Genomic DNA, 18063 nt, shown 5'->3' with positions numbered 1-18063 from the left:
GACAATGATATTGTTAAACTTAAGTTGTTTCCGTTTTCACTTAGAGATCGTGCTAAAGCTTGGTTTTCGTCTTTGCCTAAAAATAGTATTGATTCATGGAATAAGTGCAAAGATGCTTTTATCTCTAAGTATTTTCCTCCCGCTAAGATCATCTCTCTTATGAATTTTAAGCAACTTGATCATGAACGTGTTGCACAATCTTGGGAGAGGATGAAATTAATGATACGTAATTGCCCTACACATGGTTTGAATTTATGGATGATTATACAAAAAAATTATGCCGGATTGAATTTTTCTTCTAGAAATCTTTTAGATTCGGCCGCGGGAGGCACGTTTATGGAAATCAGTTTAGGAGAAGCTACCAAACTCCTAGATAATACTATGGTTAATTATTCTCAATGGCACACTGAAAGATCTACTAGTAAAAATGTGCATGAAATTGAAGAGATTAATGTTTTGAGTGGAAAGATGGATGAACTTATGAAATTGTTTGCTAATAAGAGTGCTCCTACTGATCCTAATTATATGCCTTTGTCTACTCTTATTGAGAATAATAATGAATCTATGTATGTGAATTTTGTTGGTAGGAACAATTTTGGTAATAACGCGTATAGAGGTAATTTTAATTCTAGGCCGTTTCCTAGTAATTCCTCTAATAATTATGGTAATTCCTACAACAATTCTTATGGAAATTATAATAAGATGCCCTCTCATTTTGAATCTAGTATTAAACAATTTATTACTCGCAAAAGAGTTTCAATGCTTTGATTGAATAAAAATTGCTTAAGATTGATGAGTTGGCTAGGAACGTGGATAGAATTTCTCTTGATGTTGATTCTTTGAAACTTAGATCCATTCCACCTAAGCATGATATTAATGAGTCTCTCAAAGCCATGAGAATTTCCATTTATGTGTGCAAAGAAAGAACCACTAGGATGCGTGCTAAGAAATATTGCTTTGTGAAAGCGTGTTCTTATAGTTTTCATGACAATAAAGATGAAGATCTAAAAGTAATTGATGTGTCCCCTATTAAATATTTGTTTTGCAATATGAATCTTGATAATGATGGGACTGGAGATGAGCCAACTTTAGTTAGAAGGCATCCCAAAAATTCAGAGTTTTTAGATCTTGATGCAAAAGTTGATAAAAGTGGGATTGAAGAGGTTAAAACTTTAAATAGCAATGAACCCACTATCTTGGATTTCAAGGAATTTAACTATGATAATTTCTCTTTGATAGATTGTATTTCCTTGTTGCAATCCGTGCTAAATTCTCCTCATGCTTAAAATAAAGCTTTTACTAAACATATCGCTGATGCTTTGATGCAATCTTATGAAGAAAAACTTGAGTTGGAAGTTTCCATCCCTAGAAAACTTTATGATGAGTGGGAACCTACAATAAAAATTAAAATTAAAGATCATGAATGCTATGCTTTGTGTGATTTGGGTGCAAGTGTTTCCACGATTCCAAAAACTTTGTGTGATTTGCTAGATTTCCGTGAATTTGATGATTGTTCTTTAAACTTGCACCTTGCGGATTCCACTATTAAGAAACCTATGGGAAAGATTAATGATGTTCTTATTGTTGAAAATAGGAACTATGTGCCTGTAGATTTCATTGTTCTTGATATAGATTGCAATCCTTCATGTCCTATTATTCTTGGTAGACCTTTCCTTCGAACGATTGGTGCAATTATTGATATGAAGGAAGGGAATATTAGATTCCAATTTCTGTTAAGGAAAGGCATGGAACACTTCCCTAGAAAGAAAATTAAATTACCTTATGAATCTATTATGAGAGCCACTTATGGATTGCCTACCAAAGATGGCAATACCTAGATCTATCCTTACTTTTATGCCTAGCTAAGGGCGTTAAACGATAGCGCTTGTTGGGAGGCAACCCAATTTTATTTTTGTTCCTTGATTTGTGCTCCTGTTTATTAATAAATAATTTATCTAGCATCTGTTTTTGTTGTGTTTTTTTGTGTTTAATTAGTGTTTGTGCCAAGTAGAACCATTGGGAAGACTTGGGGTAAGTCTTTTTGATCTTGCTGTAAAAAACAGAAACTTTAGCGCTCATGAGAATTGCTGCCATTTTTTATTAGAGAGTGATATTTAGTTAATTCTTTCTGCAGATGATTAATAGATAAATTCCTCACGTCCAGCAATTTATTTTAGAATTTTTGGGGTTCCAGAATTATTCGAAACCTACAGATTACTACAGACTATTCTGTTTTTGATAGATTCTGTTTTTTGTGTGTTGTTTGTTTATTTTGATGAATCTATGGCTAGTAATAGAGTTTATAAACCATAGAGAATTTTGATACAGTAGGTTTAACACCAATATAAATCAAGAATGAGTTCATTACAGTACCTTGAAGTGGTGGTTTGTTTTCTTTTACTAACGGAGCTCACGAAGATTTTCTTTTAAGTTTTGTGTTGTGAAGTTTTCAAGTTTTGGGTAAGGATTTGATGGATTATGGAACAAGGAGTGGCAAGAGCCTAAGCTTGGGGATGTCCAAGGCACCCCGAGGTAAAATACAAGGACACCAAAAAGCCTAAGCTTGGGGATGCCCCGGAAGGCATCCCTTCTTTCGTCTTCGTCTATCGGTAACTTTACTTAGAGCTATATTTTGAGTATTTGCTTTTCAGTTTACCACAATCATCCTTGATATACACACCTTTTGAGAGAGACACACATGAATTGGAATTTATTAGAATACTCTATGTGCTTCACTTATATCTTTTGAGCTATATAGTTTTTGCTCTAGTGCTTCACTTATATATTTTAGAGCATGGTGGTGGTTTTATTTTATAGAAATGATTGATCTCTCATGCTTCACTTATATTATTTTGAGAGTCCTTTAGAACAACATGTCAATTTGCTTTTAGGCATAATAAGAAGCTTTCATATAAGTGCATTGAATACTAAGAAAGGTTTGATACTTGATGATTGTTTTGAGATATGGAGATAGTGATGTCAAAGTTGTGCTAGTTGAGTAGTTGTGAATTTGAGAAATACTTGTGTTGAAGTTTGCAAGTCCCGTGGCATGCACGTATGGTAAACGTTGTGTAACAAATTTGAAACATGAGGTGTTATTTGATTGTCTTCCTTATGAGTGGCGGTCGGGGACGAGCGATGGTCTTTTCCTACCAATCTACCCCCTAGGAGCATGCGCGTAATACTTGGTTTTTGATGACTTGTAGATTTTTGAAATAAGTATGTGAGTTCTTTATGACTAATGTTGACTCCATGGATTATACGCACTCTCACCCTTCCATCATTGCTAGCCTCTTCTGTGCCGTGCATTGCCCTTTCTCACCTTGAGAGTTGGTGCAAACTTCGCCGGTGCATCCAAACCCCGTGATACGATACGCTCTATCACACATAAACCTCCTTATATCTTCCTCAAAACAGCCATCATACCTACCTATTATGGCATTTCCATAGCCATTCCGAGATATATTGCCATGCAACTTTCCACCGTTTCGTTTATTATGACACGCATCATCATTTTCATATTGCTTTGCATGATCATGAAGTTGACATCGTATTTGTGGCAAAGCCACCATTCATAATTCTTTCATACATGTCATTCATGAGTCATTGCACATCTCGGTACACCGCCGGAGGCATTCATATAGAGTCATATCTTGTTCTAGTATCGAGTTGTAATCATTGAGTTGTAAATAAATAGAAGTGTGATGATCATCATTAATAGAGCATTGTCGCAAAAAAATAAAAAAAGAAAGGCCAAATAATAATAATAAAAAGAAGGCCCAAAAAAAGAGAAAATAAAAAGGGGCAATGCTACTATCCTTTTTCCACACTTGTGCTTCAAAGTAGCACCATGACCTTTATGATAGAGAGTCTCTTGTTTTGTCATTTTCATATACTAGTGGGAATTTTTCATTATAGAAGTTGGCTTGTATATTCCAACAATGGGCCTCCTCAAGTGCCCTAGGTCTTCATGAGCAAGCAAGTTGGATGCACACCCACTTAGTTTCTTTTGTTGAGCTTTCATACATTTATAGCTCTAGTGCATCCGTTGCATGGCAATCCCTACTCCTTGCATTGAGATCAATTGATGGGCATCTCCCTGGCCCATTGATTAGCCGCGTCGATGTGAGACTTTCTCCTTTTTTGTCTTCTCCACATAACCCCCTTCATTATATTCTATTCCACCCATAGTGTTATATCCTTGGCTCACGCTCATGTATTGCGTGAAAGTTGAAAAAAGTTTGAGAATACTAAAGTATGAAACAATTGCTTGGCTTGTCATCGGGGTTGTGCATGATGAGAGCATTCTTGTGTGACGAAAATGAAGCATGACCAAACTATATGATTTTGTAGGGATGAACTTTCTTTGGACATGTTATTTTGAGAAGACATGATTGCTCAGTTAGTATGCTTGAAGTATTATTATTTTTATGTCAATATTAAACTTTTATCTTGAATCTTTCGGATCTGAACATTCATGCCACAATAAAGAAAATTACATTGAGAAATATGTTAGGAAGCATTCCACATCAAAAATTCTGTTTTTATCATTTACCTACTCGAGGACGAGCAGGAATTAAGCTTGGGGATGCTGATACGTCTCCAACGTATCTATAATTTTTGATTGTTCCATGCTATTATATTACCTGTTTTGGATGTTAATGGGCTTATTTTTACACTTTTATATTATTTTTGGGACTAACCTATTAACCGGAGGCCCAGGCCAAATTGTTTTTTTGCCTATTTCAGTGTTTCGAAGAAAAGGAATATCAAACGGAGTCCAAACGGAATGAAACCTTCGGGACCGTGATTTTTGGAACAAACGTGATCCAGGGGACTTGGAGTGGATGTCAAGCAATAAACAAGGCGGCCACGAGGCAGGGGGCGCCTACCCCCCTGGGCGCGCCCTCCACCCTCGTGGGCCCCTCGTTGCTCCACCGACCCACTTCTTCCTCCGATATATATTGACATACCCCGCAAACATCCAGGAGCACCACAAAACCCTATTTCCACCGCCGCAACCTTCTGTACCCAAGAAATCCCATCTTGGGGCCTTTTCCGGAGCTCCGCCGAAGGGGGCATTGATCATGGAGGGCCTCTACATCAACTCCATGGACCATCCGATGATGTGTGAGTAGTTTACCTCAGACCTTCGGGTCCATAACTAGTAGCTAGATGGCTTCTTCTCTCTCTTTGGATCTCAATACAAAGTTCTCCTCGATTCTCTTGGAGATCTATTCGATGTAACTCTTCTTTTTGCGGTGCGTTTATCGAGAACTCGAGATCCGATGAATTGTGGGTTTATGATCCAGTTTATCTATGAACAATATTTGAATCTTCTCTGAATTCTTTTATGTATGATTGGTTTATCTTTGCAAGTCTCTTCGAATTATCAGTTTGGTTTGGCCTACTAGATTGATCTTTCTTGCAATGGGAGAAGTGCTTAGCTTTGGGTTCAATTTTGCGGTGCTCGATCCAAGTGACAAAAAGGGAAACGACACGTATTGTATTGTTGCCATCGAGGATAAAAAGATGGGGTTTATATCATATTGCATGAGTTTATCCCTCTACATCATGTCATCTTGCTTAAGGCGTTACTCTATTCTTATGAGCTTAATACTCTAGATGCATGCTGGATGGTGGTCGATGTGTGGAGTAATAGTAGTGGATGCAGAATCGTTTCGGTCTACTTGTCTCGGACGTGATGCCTATATACATGATCATGCCTAGATATTCTCATAATTATTCGCTTTTCTATCAATTGCTCGACGGTAATTTGTTCACCCACCGTAATACTTATGCTATTTTGAGAGAAGCCACTAGTGAAACCTATGGCCCCCGGGTCTATCTTCCATCATATTAATCTAGCGTTACTTCCATTACCGTTTATTTTGCAATCTTTACTTTCAATCTATATCATGAAAATACCAAAAATACTTATCTTATTATTATCATCTCTATCAGATCTCACTCTTGCAAGTGGCCGTGAAGGGCTTGACAACCCCTTTATCGTGTTGGTTGCGAGGTTCTTATTTGTTTGTGTAGGTACGAGGTGACTCGCACGTGGTCTCCTACTGGATTGATACCTTGGTTCTCAAAAACTGAGGGAAATACTTACACTGCTTTACTGCATCACCCTTTCCTCTACAAGGGAAAACCAAAGCAGTGCTCAAGAGGTAGCACAAGACTCGGGTGTTAGAATCATTACAATGTAATCTAGATTATTGACTCTTGTGCAAGTGGGCGACTGAAGGAAATATGCCCTAGAGGCGATAATAACGTTGTTATTTATATTTCCTTATATCATGATAAATGTTTATTATTCATGCTAGAATTGTATTAACCGGAAACTTAGTACATGCGTGAATACATAGACAAAACAAAGTGTCCCTAGTATGCCTCTACTTGACTAGCTCGTTAATCAAAGATGGTTAAGTTTCCTGACCATAGACATGTGTTGTCATTTGATGAATGGGATCACATCATTAGGAGAATGATGTGATGGACAAGACCCATCCGTTAGCTTAGCATAATGATTGTTAAGTTTTATTGGTATTGCTTTCTTCATGACTTATACATATTCCTTTCACTATGAGATTATGCAACTCCGAATATCGGAGGAACACCTTGTGTGCTATCAAACGTCACAACATAACTGGGTGATTATAAAGATGCTCTACAGGTGTCCCCGAAGGTGTTTGTTGGGTTGGCATAGATCGAGATTAGGATTTGTCACTCCGAGTATCGGAGAGGTATCTCTGGGCCTTCTCGGTAATGCACATCACAATAAGCCTTGCAAGCAATGTGACTAATGAGTTAGTTGCGGGATGATGCAATATGGAACGAGTAAAGAGACTTGCCGGTAACGAGATTGAACTAGGTATGAAGATACCGACGATCGAATCTCGGCCAAGTAACATACCGATGACAAAGGGAATGACATATGTTGTCATTGCGGTTTGACCAATAAAGATCTTCGTAGAATATGTAGGAACCAATATGAGCATCCAGGTTCCACTATTGGTTATTGATCGGAGATGTGTCTTGGTCATGTCTACATAGTTCTCGAACCCGTAGGGTCCGCACGCTTAACGTTTGATGACGATTTGTATTATGAGTTATGTGTTTTGGTGACCGAAGATTGTTCGGAGTCCCAGATGAGATCACATGACGAGGAGTCTCGAAATGGTCGAGAGGTAAAGATTGATATATTGGACGATGGTATTCGGACACCGGAATGGTTTCGAGGTGCTTCGGGTACTTTTCGGAGTACCAAGGGGTTACCGGAACCCCCCAGGGAAAGTAATGGGCCTTATGGGCCATAGGGGAGAGAGAAGGTAGCCCACAAGGGGTGGCCGCCCCCCGCCCCCCATGGGAGTCCGAATTGGACAGGAGGAGGGGGCGCCCCCCTTCCTTCTCCTCCTCCCTCTCCCTTCCCCTTTCCCCCTCCGTAAGAAAGGAAGGGGGCCGAATAGGACTTGGAGTCCTTTTCGGTTTCCCCCCATGGTGCGCCCCCTAGGGCCGGTGGCCTCCTCCCCTCCTCCTTTATATACGGGGGCAGGGGGCACCCCAAAGCACAACAATTGTTCTCTTAGCCATGTGCGGTGCCCCCTCCGCAGTTTATTCCTCCGGTCATAGCATCGTAGTGCTTAGGCGAAGCCCTGCGCGGATCACATCACCATCATCGTCACCACGCCATCGTGCTGACGAAACTCTCCATCGACACTTTGCTGGATCAAGAGTTCGAGGGACGTCATCGAGATGAACGTGTGTTGAACTCAGAGGTGTCGTACGTTCGGTACTTGATCGGTTGGATCGCGAAGACGTTCGACTACATCAACCGCGCTAACCTAACGCTTTCGCTTTCGGTCTACGAGGGTACATGGACACACTCTCCCCCTCTCATTGCTATGCATATCCTAGATAGATATGGCGTGATCGTAGGATTTTTTTTGAAATTGCATGCTACATTCCCCAACAGTGGGGTCCTATCCTAGCATGGATATGCGTCCGTTGCTTGGAGATGGACTCGCGTAGGTGGAGGTCGTCGGTTGCCGTCATGGTGGCGTCGATGGCGGAGGCACCTGCCCAGGTTGACACCTCAATCTGCTCTGAAGATGGACAAGTGGAAGATGGCGGCAACAACACATGTGAGTGCGTCGGACCGGTTTCTGCCCTGGACTCGGTATGTGGCTCGGTCGGGGCCTCCGGCTTTTGATGTTAGGCTTAGGTGAGAGGTCTGGGTATTTGGCCCAACTTGCACCCCTTCATCATATGGATTGGAGTAGCGGTAGATGTTGCCAAGACGACGGATTCAGGCATATTGTTGTACAACTTTCTAAGGTCCTCGAGAATAGTCAATAAAATGGCCGCATGCATCTTCCAGATGCAGAGGCCGGGGGTCATCCTCCTTTTCTAAAAAAGCTTCTAGCTGGGGAGGTGGCATTATTTGGATGTGCTCATAATTTACACTTTGTTGTGTGCCCAGGAGTAAGCACTCTCTCTGTGCCTAACAAAGTTGAGCCAATATAATCACCAAATTCCTTATGGGACACACCTTCTTCATTGACTGCAAACACTACAGGGGGATCAATGGTGTATTCTTCATCAAATATCTCTAACGGGGTTGCCTTTCTCTTGCCCTTCTTTACTGGAGAGACAACAATTGCTTGTTGCCTCTTGCCCTTAGTAACTGACAATGTGATCCTCTTGATGTCCTGGTATTGCCTCAGCTTTTTATCCACCTTAATCTGATTGTCTAGAAGTTTAAAACCATCCAATCCGGTCCCATCACTATTCATGTAAAACATGTAGTCTGAAAAACTGTAGCCATTCTCAAGCAGCACAGACATAAGATTGTAATATCTTATGTCTTTCCTAAACATCTTAGTCCTGATGAATTTTATCCCTTCAAACTCAATATGAATGTCTCACTCCTGATAGTTCAACCTACAATACCAATTAAAAGTACATGTAAATATAATCTAAATTTGTAGAACACATACTAGAACCACACTCAAAAAATAACTACACTATAGTTTGTCATCTGTAATTTAACAGTAATCCTAAATGAGAAGGGAAAACTTTGTTTTTGCCACTCTAGCTTTTGCCAATTTTACTTATGCCACTCTAAATTTGACATCTCACTTTCGCCACTCTTTACTTTTGACAATACATCACAAATGCCATTCCATGGCAAAATCGATAATTTTTTATTTCACTTTTGCCACTCTTAGCTTTTGACAATGTATCACAATTGCCACTCTGAAAATTTTGCTTTTGCCACTGAATGGCAAAAGTGATATATTATCAAAAGCTAAGAGTGGGAAAAGTGAAATGTCAAATTCTACAGTGGCATAAGCAAAATTGGCAAAAACTAGAGTGGCAAAAACAAAGTTTTCCCAAATGGGAACTACATTCAGATGCTATATAACCCCTAATATGTAGGTTGTCATCTGTACACAAACCCTAATCAGAACTACATGCAGAGGCTTGAAACCCTAAATCAACCTAAATGATAACTACATTCAGAGCATAAATTAAACAAAAAAAGCGCATGAATTAAATCAAAGAGAATAACCACAGAGAGGTTGTAAGTTGGGGCCTCGCCGTCGACGTTGGTAAGGAGGACTGGTGCAGCCGCCGGTGCCCGCGCCGCCACCGCCGCACACGCCTTGTGCACACGGCACAGAGATGATGGCTCATCCCTGTCGGATTGGCCTTCCGCGCCTTCATCTTCAATGGATCTGGAGCCACCCGTTGCAGCTGGTGCCGCCGCCGCCTCCGCACACGCCTTGTGCATGCAGCACGGCAAGAGCGGGCCGTTCTCATCTGACGAAGACGAAGACGACCCGAAGTCAACGTCAAGAAGGTTCCGCCTGCGACCTCGGCCAGATCTGGAACTGTCGTCGCAACCACCCTCAACATCACCGGAGGGAACGGTCGCCATGGTTTCGCGTGCAAGACAGGAAATGAAGGGGAATAAGAGCGAGAGAAAGTGAAGAGTGTGAGGCAGTGAGCTAAACAAGCGGTGGTAACGGCCGTCTAGCCTCAGCCGTTTGCCCTGGCCACGTGGTTCCGATGGGTAGGCCTGAAATGTTAGATTTTCATCTAGTCGCGGCTCACAACCCGTTTAGTGCATTTTGTTATTCACGTGTCACAGAAATAATGGTCTTTCATGATTTTTGACATAAACGATAGTGTTGCAGTATCTTAGTCATAAATGTGGTGGTTTTCAGCAAATTTACTACTCGTGCTGCCCATGCTAAAAGATTGTGCAGTGGTGGCAGTGCTTCACGTGCATGCTTCACTGGTCCATGCGTGCTCGAGCTCGAAGGAGGTCTACACCGTTATCTGCAGATGATTACCCTAAAGCGCTCTGAAATACAACTATTTATCCCAAAGCTTTCATGGGAGGAAGCGTTAACCGGGCACGAAAGCGCAGGTACAGGTGCAGTGTAGGTACACGCGTGCACCTGTCAGTAATCGATCGATGCGCCTTCCGTCTCTGCCACGTTTTCCGCTTTCCCGGTTTCCCTGCCGTTGCTTTGCCCGGTTCTCGATGTCGTGAGATAAGGATGGTGACTGTGTAGGGGCCCGGTCGGGGCCGGGATATGCATGGAATCTACCCACCCTGCTTCTTCCTTCCGGCAAGAGACAACGACGAACGGCGGCGGCGGCCGCCGCTGGTTTCACGGTGCGACGGGGCTGCTGCCGCTTGCAGTAAAATACGTCCTTATTATGAGCTAAGAGCGTCTCCAGTCGAGGCCTTCAAATCTTCATATATTGATCTAGGAACAAATAAGAGGCCAGATTAACCCAGCTGAGTTGAAGATGCTTTAAAACATTAAAAATTATTGATATATAATGTGCTGCCTAGTTTTTTTCATCAAATCGGTTTTTTGAATGCATTAATTATAAAACACATTTTTTATATGGTATTAGAAGAGGTCGAGCCAATATGCTGTCTAGTCGGTTTTTTGGTTACATTAACTAATAGCATGCACTGCCTAGTCTCTTTCATCAGAGTCTATGCACTTCTAAAAATAGACAGCGGCTGATGATTCTGTCTTGTGCATAGTTCTCAGTTCTCGCTGCCGGAGATATTAATCTTGGTTCCACACGAGGAGATGGAGGGCATGTGCGGCCATGCACGAATGTTTACATCATTTAGATTTATCTCAGCTCTCTCTTGGGCTTCACATTGACAACCTCTGTTTGTTCCTCTTCCTAGATCACATTTTACATCATTTAGATTCATCCATCACGAGGAGAGTGAGGGCATGTGCGGCCATGCACGAATGTTTCTCCCCTTAGCGTGGATGCACATTGAATCTTTCGATAGATAGCAAGCAAAAAAAAAAAACAGCAGTTCCATGACCCAGCCAAATTTTAAAGTAGATTCAAACTAGAACACACACAACACACCAAGGACGGATACAGAGCTGACGACATGCAGTTCATTGCACGACAATGAAACATCTCTAGCCACACATTCACCACGCACCTCCTAATTGAACAGCAAATCGACGACACGACACGACAATAGCTCGTTGGAGCAGATGATTAACTAACTAGCAGCTGCAATACGACTAGGATCACCGAGCTGCAAACTTATTAAACACACCCATCAGCTGGATCTAGGGGTTGTAGAAGACGATCTTGATCTCGTCGACGCCGTGGCACTTGCCGCCGGGGACGGAGTGCTCGAAGCAGTGGCCGCCGCTGTTGCAGCCGGCGGTGGGGCAGTGGTCTTTCAGGGGGTGGCCGTGGGGGGTGATGGAGACACGGATGGGCATGTGCGACTGGGCGGTGCTCACCTGGTACCACGCCCCGCCGTCGTACCCGATGTGGAACTCCGTCACCACGGCGTCCTGCACCTTCACGCGCCCCGTCCACGAGCACACGTCGTACGACACGTGGGTGCCGTGGCGGAGCAGGAAGCCAGGGCTGTAGAGGAGCTTGCTGTTGGCCAGCGGCTCGATACCGAGGTAGAGGTCCTTGCCGCACAGGTTCTGCACCGTCACCTTGCGGCTCGGCTTGCAGTTTTGGGGATCCTGACCGGCGGCGGACATGGCAGTCGCTGCCAGCGCCACGGCGAGGAGGAGAGCCGCCAGGGGCTTGGAGAACGCCATTGGCTGCTTGGAGTGTTACTCGCTGGTTAGGAGTGAAGAGGAGTGACTGATGCCGGTGGTTTGAGTTGTGGTTTAAGGCTCACTGTGACGGGTATTTATAGGCCCAGGGAAGGTTCCCACTCAAAGAAAAAAAAAACTCAGCGAAAGGCTTGGCACGAAGGTTCGAGATTGTTGCGGCGTCTGCTAGCGCTCCTCCCTCCGAATCGAGATATGATTTTTTTTCAAGCTTAACATAGTTTGGAAAAAAAATTGTGGGACATAGGGAATAGTTATTCTATCATAAAAACATGGGATTTTTTTTAGCGCTACTCCCTCCGTCTCAAGATACGATTTAAAAAAACTTCCGATTTTTTTAGGGTAAAGAGTTTATTCCACTATGCACGGTCATCCACGATCTAGGGCCAGTTCTTTTGGTGGCTTCCAGAATAAGCTGCAATAAGCTGCCCCCTACCTAGCTTATTCTGGAAGCTGAACCAAACTTATTTTTTTAGAAGCCTAGTAGTTAAGACTTGACTAGTAGGCTTTTAAAAAGAAAATTTTGGTTGGGCTTCTAGAATAAGCTGGGTAGGGGGCAGCTTATTCTGGAAGCCCAAAAAAGCTAGCAAAAGAACTGGCCCCTATTCATACATCAGTCGCACTCTCAATACGACTATACAAAGTCAACCTATCTATTCATCTTCAATCATGGTAATATAACAAACACTAAAAATAATAAAAATTACATTCAGATCCGCAGAGCACCTAACAACGACTACATGCACTAACATTATTTTAAAAAGATTTTATATTATAGGGTGTACAGAATTGTTATTCTACATATGAATAAACACTAAAAAAAGATATACCCTTTGCTTTCTGGGTGTACATACACCTCTTATGCCTTGTTTTTATAATCAAAAAAAGTTAGAACCGTTTGGAAGTTTATTTTACAATAAACTTGACTTTCGTTTGCACTAATATATATATTTTCACGAATAGATAACCAACGTCGACTTCAGGGCAAAAACAAGACAAAAACTATTTGCTATTATAGGTCACTAATCACTCTATTTTTGATCGATTCTTGTCTTTTTTGAAAAGAAATCAAAGAAATTTTTTCTTTCTGTGAATTTTTTTACTAGTATAATGAAGTTCAAGTTTATTTAAAAATATTATCAAAATTTATTGATTTTTTATTTAATTACTATTTTTTTCATATAGAGTGTATATACAACCATTGACCAAAAGTTGCCCTCCCTAAAAAAGTCATTAAATTGGTTGTGTCGGAGAGCGGGTGGGTATATCTTCGATGGATCTTGCGGGATTTGGTAGTATTTGTTTTTGATGAATCTGCGTGGACCCGGTCTTCATCCGTTTGTGTTCATGTGTCAAAAGATTGGATCATTTTTATCTATGCTTCTCTTCATTGATGGCGGTTGTTGTTCTAGTGTACTGATCTTTTAATACTAGCACGGCAAGTCTCAACTCTCCACTATAAGATCATCTCTAATAGATAATGTAGATGTGTAAATAACTATTTTTTACATCTCTGCCGAGGCCCAAAAACATTGCTCCAACACATGTTGTAGATGTATAAATTTTTACATCACCTGAAAGAGGTGATGTAAAATACAACACATGAAAATGCAAATATACATCTTCAACCGCCATAGATGTAAACCCAGATATAAAACGGTCAGCCGCACGTGAACTCCAACCACCCAAAAATTTCTCATCCCCCACCCCCGATCGGCTACCTACCTTGATCCGCCACCGTGTCGTCGGCCCAGAGCTGGAAGATCCGGCCTCCCCATCCCTGCTGCCCGCCGGATCTACCGCCACTCCGCCGCCAAACGCCACTAAATGACCCCAAATTTCCGATGTTTCACTCTCCGCCACCGCCGCCCGCCGCATCATTGGAAGCTTGCATGCCTGCAGGTCGACTCTAGAGGATCCCCGGGTACCGAGCTCGAATTCGCCCTATAGTGAGTCGTATTACAATTCACTGGCCGTCGTTTTACAACGTCGTGACTGACAAATCCTCGCATACTTACTAATAAAGGTGCTTCTGATTTCATCATATATTACTTACCTCCGTACCAAATCCTATTTTATCCCTCGCAAAATAACATAGCTTTGCAAATTCAGGACTATTGGCAACAGCCATTGACCGTCTATCTTCTTCCCAGTTCCCAGATACAAGATTCTAGGCTTTGAGCAATGCAAAATCGGCAACAAGTTTTTAATTGGAATTTACCTTTTTATGTGGAAATTTAATTGGAATTTTCTGTTAGACGGGATAATTAATGATGCAAATCAATTAGGAAGCTTTAATCATTTTAGTAGATGCAACGCCATGCAGATTATTTGAAAGGTAATCATGTGTCATCCGTGGGTATGTACATGCAAGAAATATATGAAAACACTACAAAATCTTAATCCATGTGTTAACGGGTAAAATCCAACAATCTGTCTAGCCATCTGAATATCAGAATGATGGAAGAATTCAACGTTATCAAGGCAAGATGTCTGGTGAAAGATTGTGGATGTCGCCTAGAGTAGGATGAATAGGCGCTTTAAAATAATTACGGTTTAGGCTTGAATAAATACAAAATAAAACTAGGGTTTAATTTATCAAGCACAAAACCTAAAATAATTAGGCTCATCTATGTGCACCAACAACTTATACTAAACAAGATAAACAACTAAGTGATAGAAAAATATATATCATGAAGCGCTAAGGCTATCACAAAGTAAAGTGCATAATAAAAGGGCCGGGTAACAGATAACCCGAAGGCTAGCACGCAGAGACGACGATGTATCCCAAAGTTCACACCCTTGCGGATGCTAATCTCCATTTGGAGCGGTGTGGAGGCACAATACTCTCCAAAATGTCACTAGGCCATCGCAATCTTCTCACACCCTCGCACAATACAAGATGTCATGATTTCACTAAGGGACCCATGAGGGCGATCACCGAACATGTATAATTGGCAACCCTTGGGGGCGGTCATCGAACTCGTACACTTTGGCAACCCTTGGGGGTGGTCACCGAAACCCCTACCAATTGCTTGGGGCAATCTCCATAACCTAATTGGAGACCCCGATGCTTGCCCTGAGCTTTAAACCATAATGATTGAACTCTGAGACACCACCAACCATCTAGGGCACCCAAGCACCCAAGAGGAACAAGCTCTAGGGTACCAAGCACCCAAGAGTAATAAACTTTTCAACTTTTCACTTCCACATATCACCATGAAGAACTCAAATCGATGCAACTAATGCAATGGTAAGAACACGCGAAGTGTTCAAGTCCCTCACTCCTAAATCCCACCACAACAACAAAAGCTATGAGAAATATGAGAGAAAGAACAAGGAGAACACCAAGAACTTCAATATCTAGATCCAAGGGGTTCCCCTCACATAGAGGAGAAAGTGATTGGTGGAAACGTAGATCTAGATCTCCTCTCTCTTTTCCCTGAAGAACTAGTAAGAATGATTGGAGGGATTGCGAGTTAGCAAGCTCGAAGAAGGTCAAGAATGGGGGAAGAACACGAGCTCAAGCGGTAAGTTCATTGGGGAAGAAGACCCCCTTTTATAGGCACCCCCAAATCCAATCGTTATGTGCACAACCCTCACACAAGCGGTACTATCGCTCAGGAGGACGATAATACCGCTCTAGCGGTAGTACGCAGTCTGAATGCACGGGCAGAGTGTCCTGAGACGGTAGTGTCGTCGGAGCGGTACTACCGCTCGCCCTAGTGGTACTACCGCTTAGGGTGCATTAGAAAGGCACAAGCGGTAGTAGGAGGAGTACAACCGCAGTTGCACTGCCGCCCTACTTCCATGAAGGGGCAAACCATTCCAGAAGACCTTGTGTAAGCGGTAGTGGCAACGCTAGTGAACGGGCGGTAGTCCCGCTCTACAGCCGTGGCACTTCCGCTTATGTTCAGGAGCTACATCGAGACCAGCGGAGGTGGGGTGATAGTAGTGGCGGAAGTACCACAAGAGGTACTACCGTTGAGCGCGCAGAGGCAACGAAACACCGCGATTACGCGCTAGTATCCGCGGAACTAGATCAGCGGCAGCACCACACAAGCGGTACTGCCGCTACCCAGAGCGGTAATACCACTGGAGTGCTACAAAGAAGCCCAAGCAAAACAGATGGATACAATAAGACCTGAATTGCCATAACTTCTGCAAATGAGCTATGAATTGAGCAAATTCAAGCTTGTTGGACAGATGACGACAAATACCATCCATCAGAGAAGAACCGGCATAAACTCCCACATCAAAAACATCATAGAAGATGCATATGAACTCCGATTTCGATGAACTCGAACTTGTCATGAAGATGACCATAAGCTCCTATTCTCACATAGAGAAACACCAAACAAGAACTGAGAAAAATGATGCAAAGATGCAATGGTGTGTGCTCTCTATAAACAATACGATAAGGCTACTCACTCGAGAGCCCCCCTTGATAGTATGGCAATTGATCCTACACCCCAGTCTCCCAGCTACCACCATAAGACCGGTAAAATAGAAAACCTATCAGGGGCAAATCTTTGCCTTGCATATAGTTCACTTGAGCTAGATGATGACGATCTTGACTTCCTAAAGTTGGACCATCTTTCTTGATTGTGTTGGCTCGATGAAGACTAGTTGATTGCCCCCCCATACTCTACTATGGCTGAGCCACTCTTCGGCACATCTTCACAAGTCCATTGTCACCACAATGGACAACAAGCTTCATGGAAGTGATCTCTTCGTGATGCTCCACTTGAACTTGCATACCGCAACCTAACCTTGCATAGAACTCTAGCGTAGACCATGGGGTAGTACACAAAGCATAATGGACAATGCTTACCATACCATGGGATCACTTGATCCCTTTCGGCACATCTCCCATGCTTTGTGTGTTGATCAACTTAATTCACACTTTGACTTAGTCTGGATCAATCTTGTATCATGTCTTCTACATGATAAATCTTTGGATAATTCCACCTTGACCATCTCATAAACTCCTTGAAACCAACAAATGAACTCCAAGATGGACAAATCCTTCAAATACAAGTCAAGGCAACCATTAGTCCATAGAGAATGCCATCAATTACCAAAACCACACATGAGGGCACCATGCTCTTGCACCTGGTACTACATTCGTCCTGGTTTGTTGGTCTCCTTAGTATTTTGTGTCAAACTTTGATCATAGATTTAACTGAGAAAATAATAATGCATGTAACCAAAAAATATATTATTGGATTCGTATTTGAACATAGTTTTTGAGTGATATTATTTTTGGGTACATGCATTAATATGTTGTTAGTTAAATCTAAGGTCAAAATTTACCATAAAATGCGAAGAGGACCAATAAACCAGGACAGAGGTAGTACCCAGGTGTCCCAAACGGCCGTCCTATATATGTGATTAAAAATTATAGCATTGAAAAATTCTTTACAATATGAATTCAACGATATAATTATTGCCACAAATAATTCATATTTAGTTGGTCCATTTTCTTCAAAATTGATTTTAGGGATACGTGCACACCTTATTCATTGGAATGGAGGGGTGGAAATTGAGAAGTGATTAGGTCAACTCCAACGCACGACCCCAAATGGTCTGGCCGCGTCCGTTTGGGCCTATATGGGCACAAAACGCGGCACAACACGCAGGAGCAAATGTTTGGTTTTCGTCTGGTTTTCGACCCATTCCCGACCCAAATTCGGACCACGTTTGCGTCAAAACAGACAATGCGCGGACGGGCGGGACGCACGCCCTTGTCCTCCCCTGGCCCGCCCATCAGGGGCACACACGCCCACTTCCCCACCCTTTTCCCCAAAACCCTCCCGCCCTCCCCCCTGAGAGAGTCCTGGATTAGGGGGTCCTCAGGTGTCCGGGCTATGTGATATGGGCCGGACTGATGCACCATGAAGATACAAGGTAG

At 42.5% G+C, this 18063-nt stretch overlaps 2 protein-coding genes across 2 annotated transcripts; both read right to left on the bottom strand.

Moving 5' to 3' along the window:
- Positions 1-8355: 8355 nt before the first annotated feature.
- Positions 8356-10786, bottom strand: LOC125555722. The gene is made up of 2 exons (XM_048718582.1): positions 9581-10786; positions 8356-8949 (listed from the first exon to the last, which is right to left on the bottom strand). The coding sequence occupies exons 1-2, from the start codon at positions 9947-9949 to the stop codon at positions 8917-8919; spliced, it is 402 nt and encodes a 133-aa protein (XP_048574539.1). The 5' UTR covers positions 9950-10786; the 3' UTR covers positions 8356-8916.
- A 590-nt stretch (positions 10787-11376) lies between these two features.
- LOC125555721 lies at positions 11377-12211 on the bottom strand. Its single transcript, XM_048718581.1, has one exon. The coding sequence runs from the start codon at positions 12132-12134 to the stop codon at positions 11640-11642; it is 495 nt and encodes a 164-aa protein (XP_048574538.1). The 5' UTR covers positions 12135-12211; the 3' UTR covers positions 11377-11639.
- Between the last annotated feature and the right edge of the window lie 5852 nt (positions 12212-18063).

Source organism: Triticum urartu, chromosome 5, assembly GCF_003073215.2.
Source record: "Triticum urartu cultivar G1812 chromosome 5, Tu2.1, whole genome shotgun sequence".
Lineage (NCBI taxonomy): Eukaryota > Viridiplantae > Streptophyta > Magnoliopsida > Poales > Poaceae > Triticum > Triticum urartu.
Note: the sequence above shows the minus strand (reverse complement) of the source record. Positions and strands in the feature narration are given on the sequence as shown.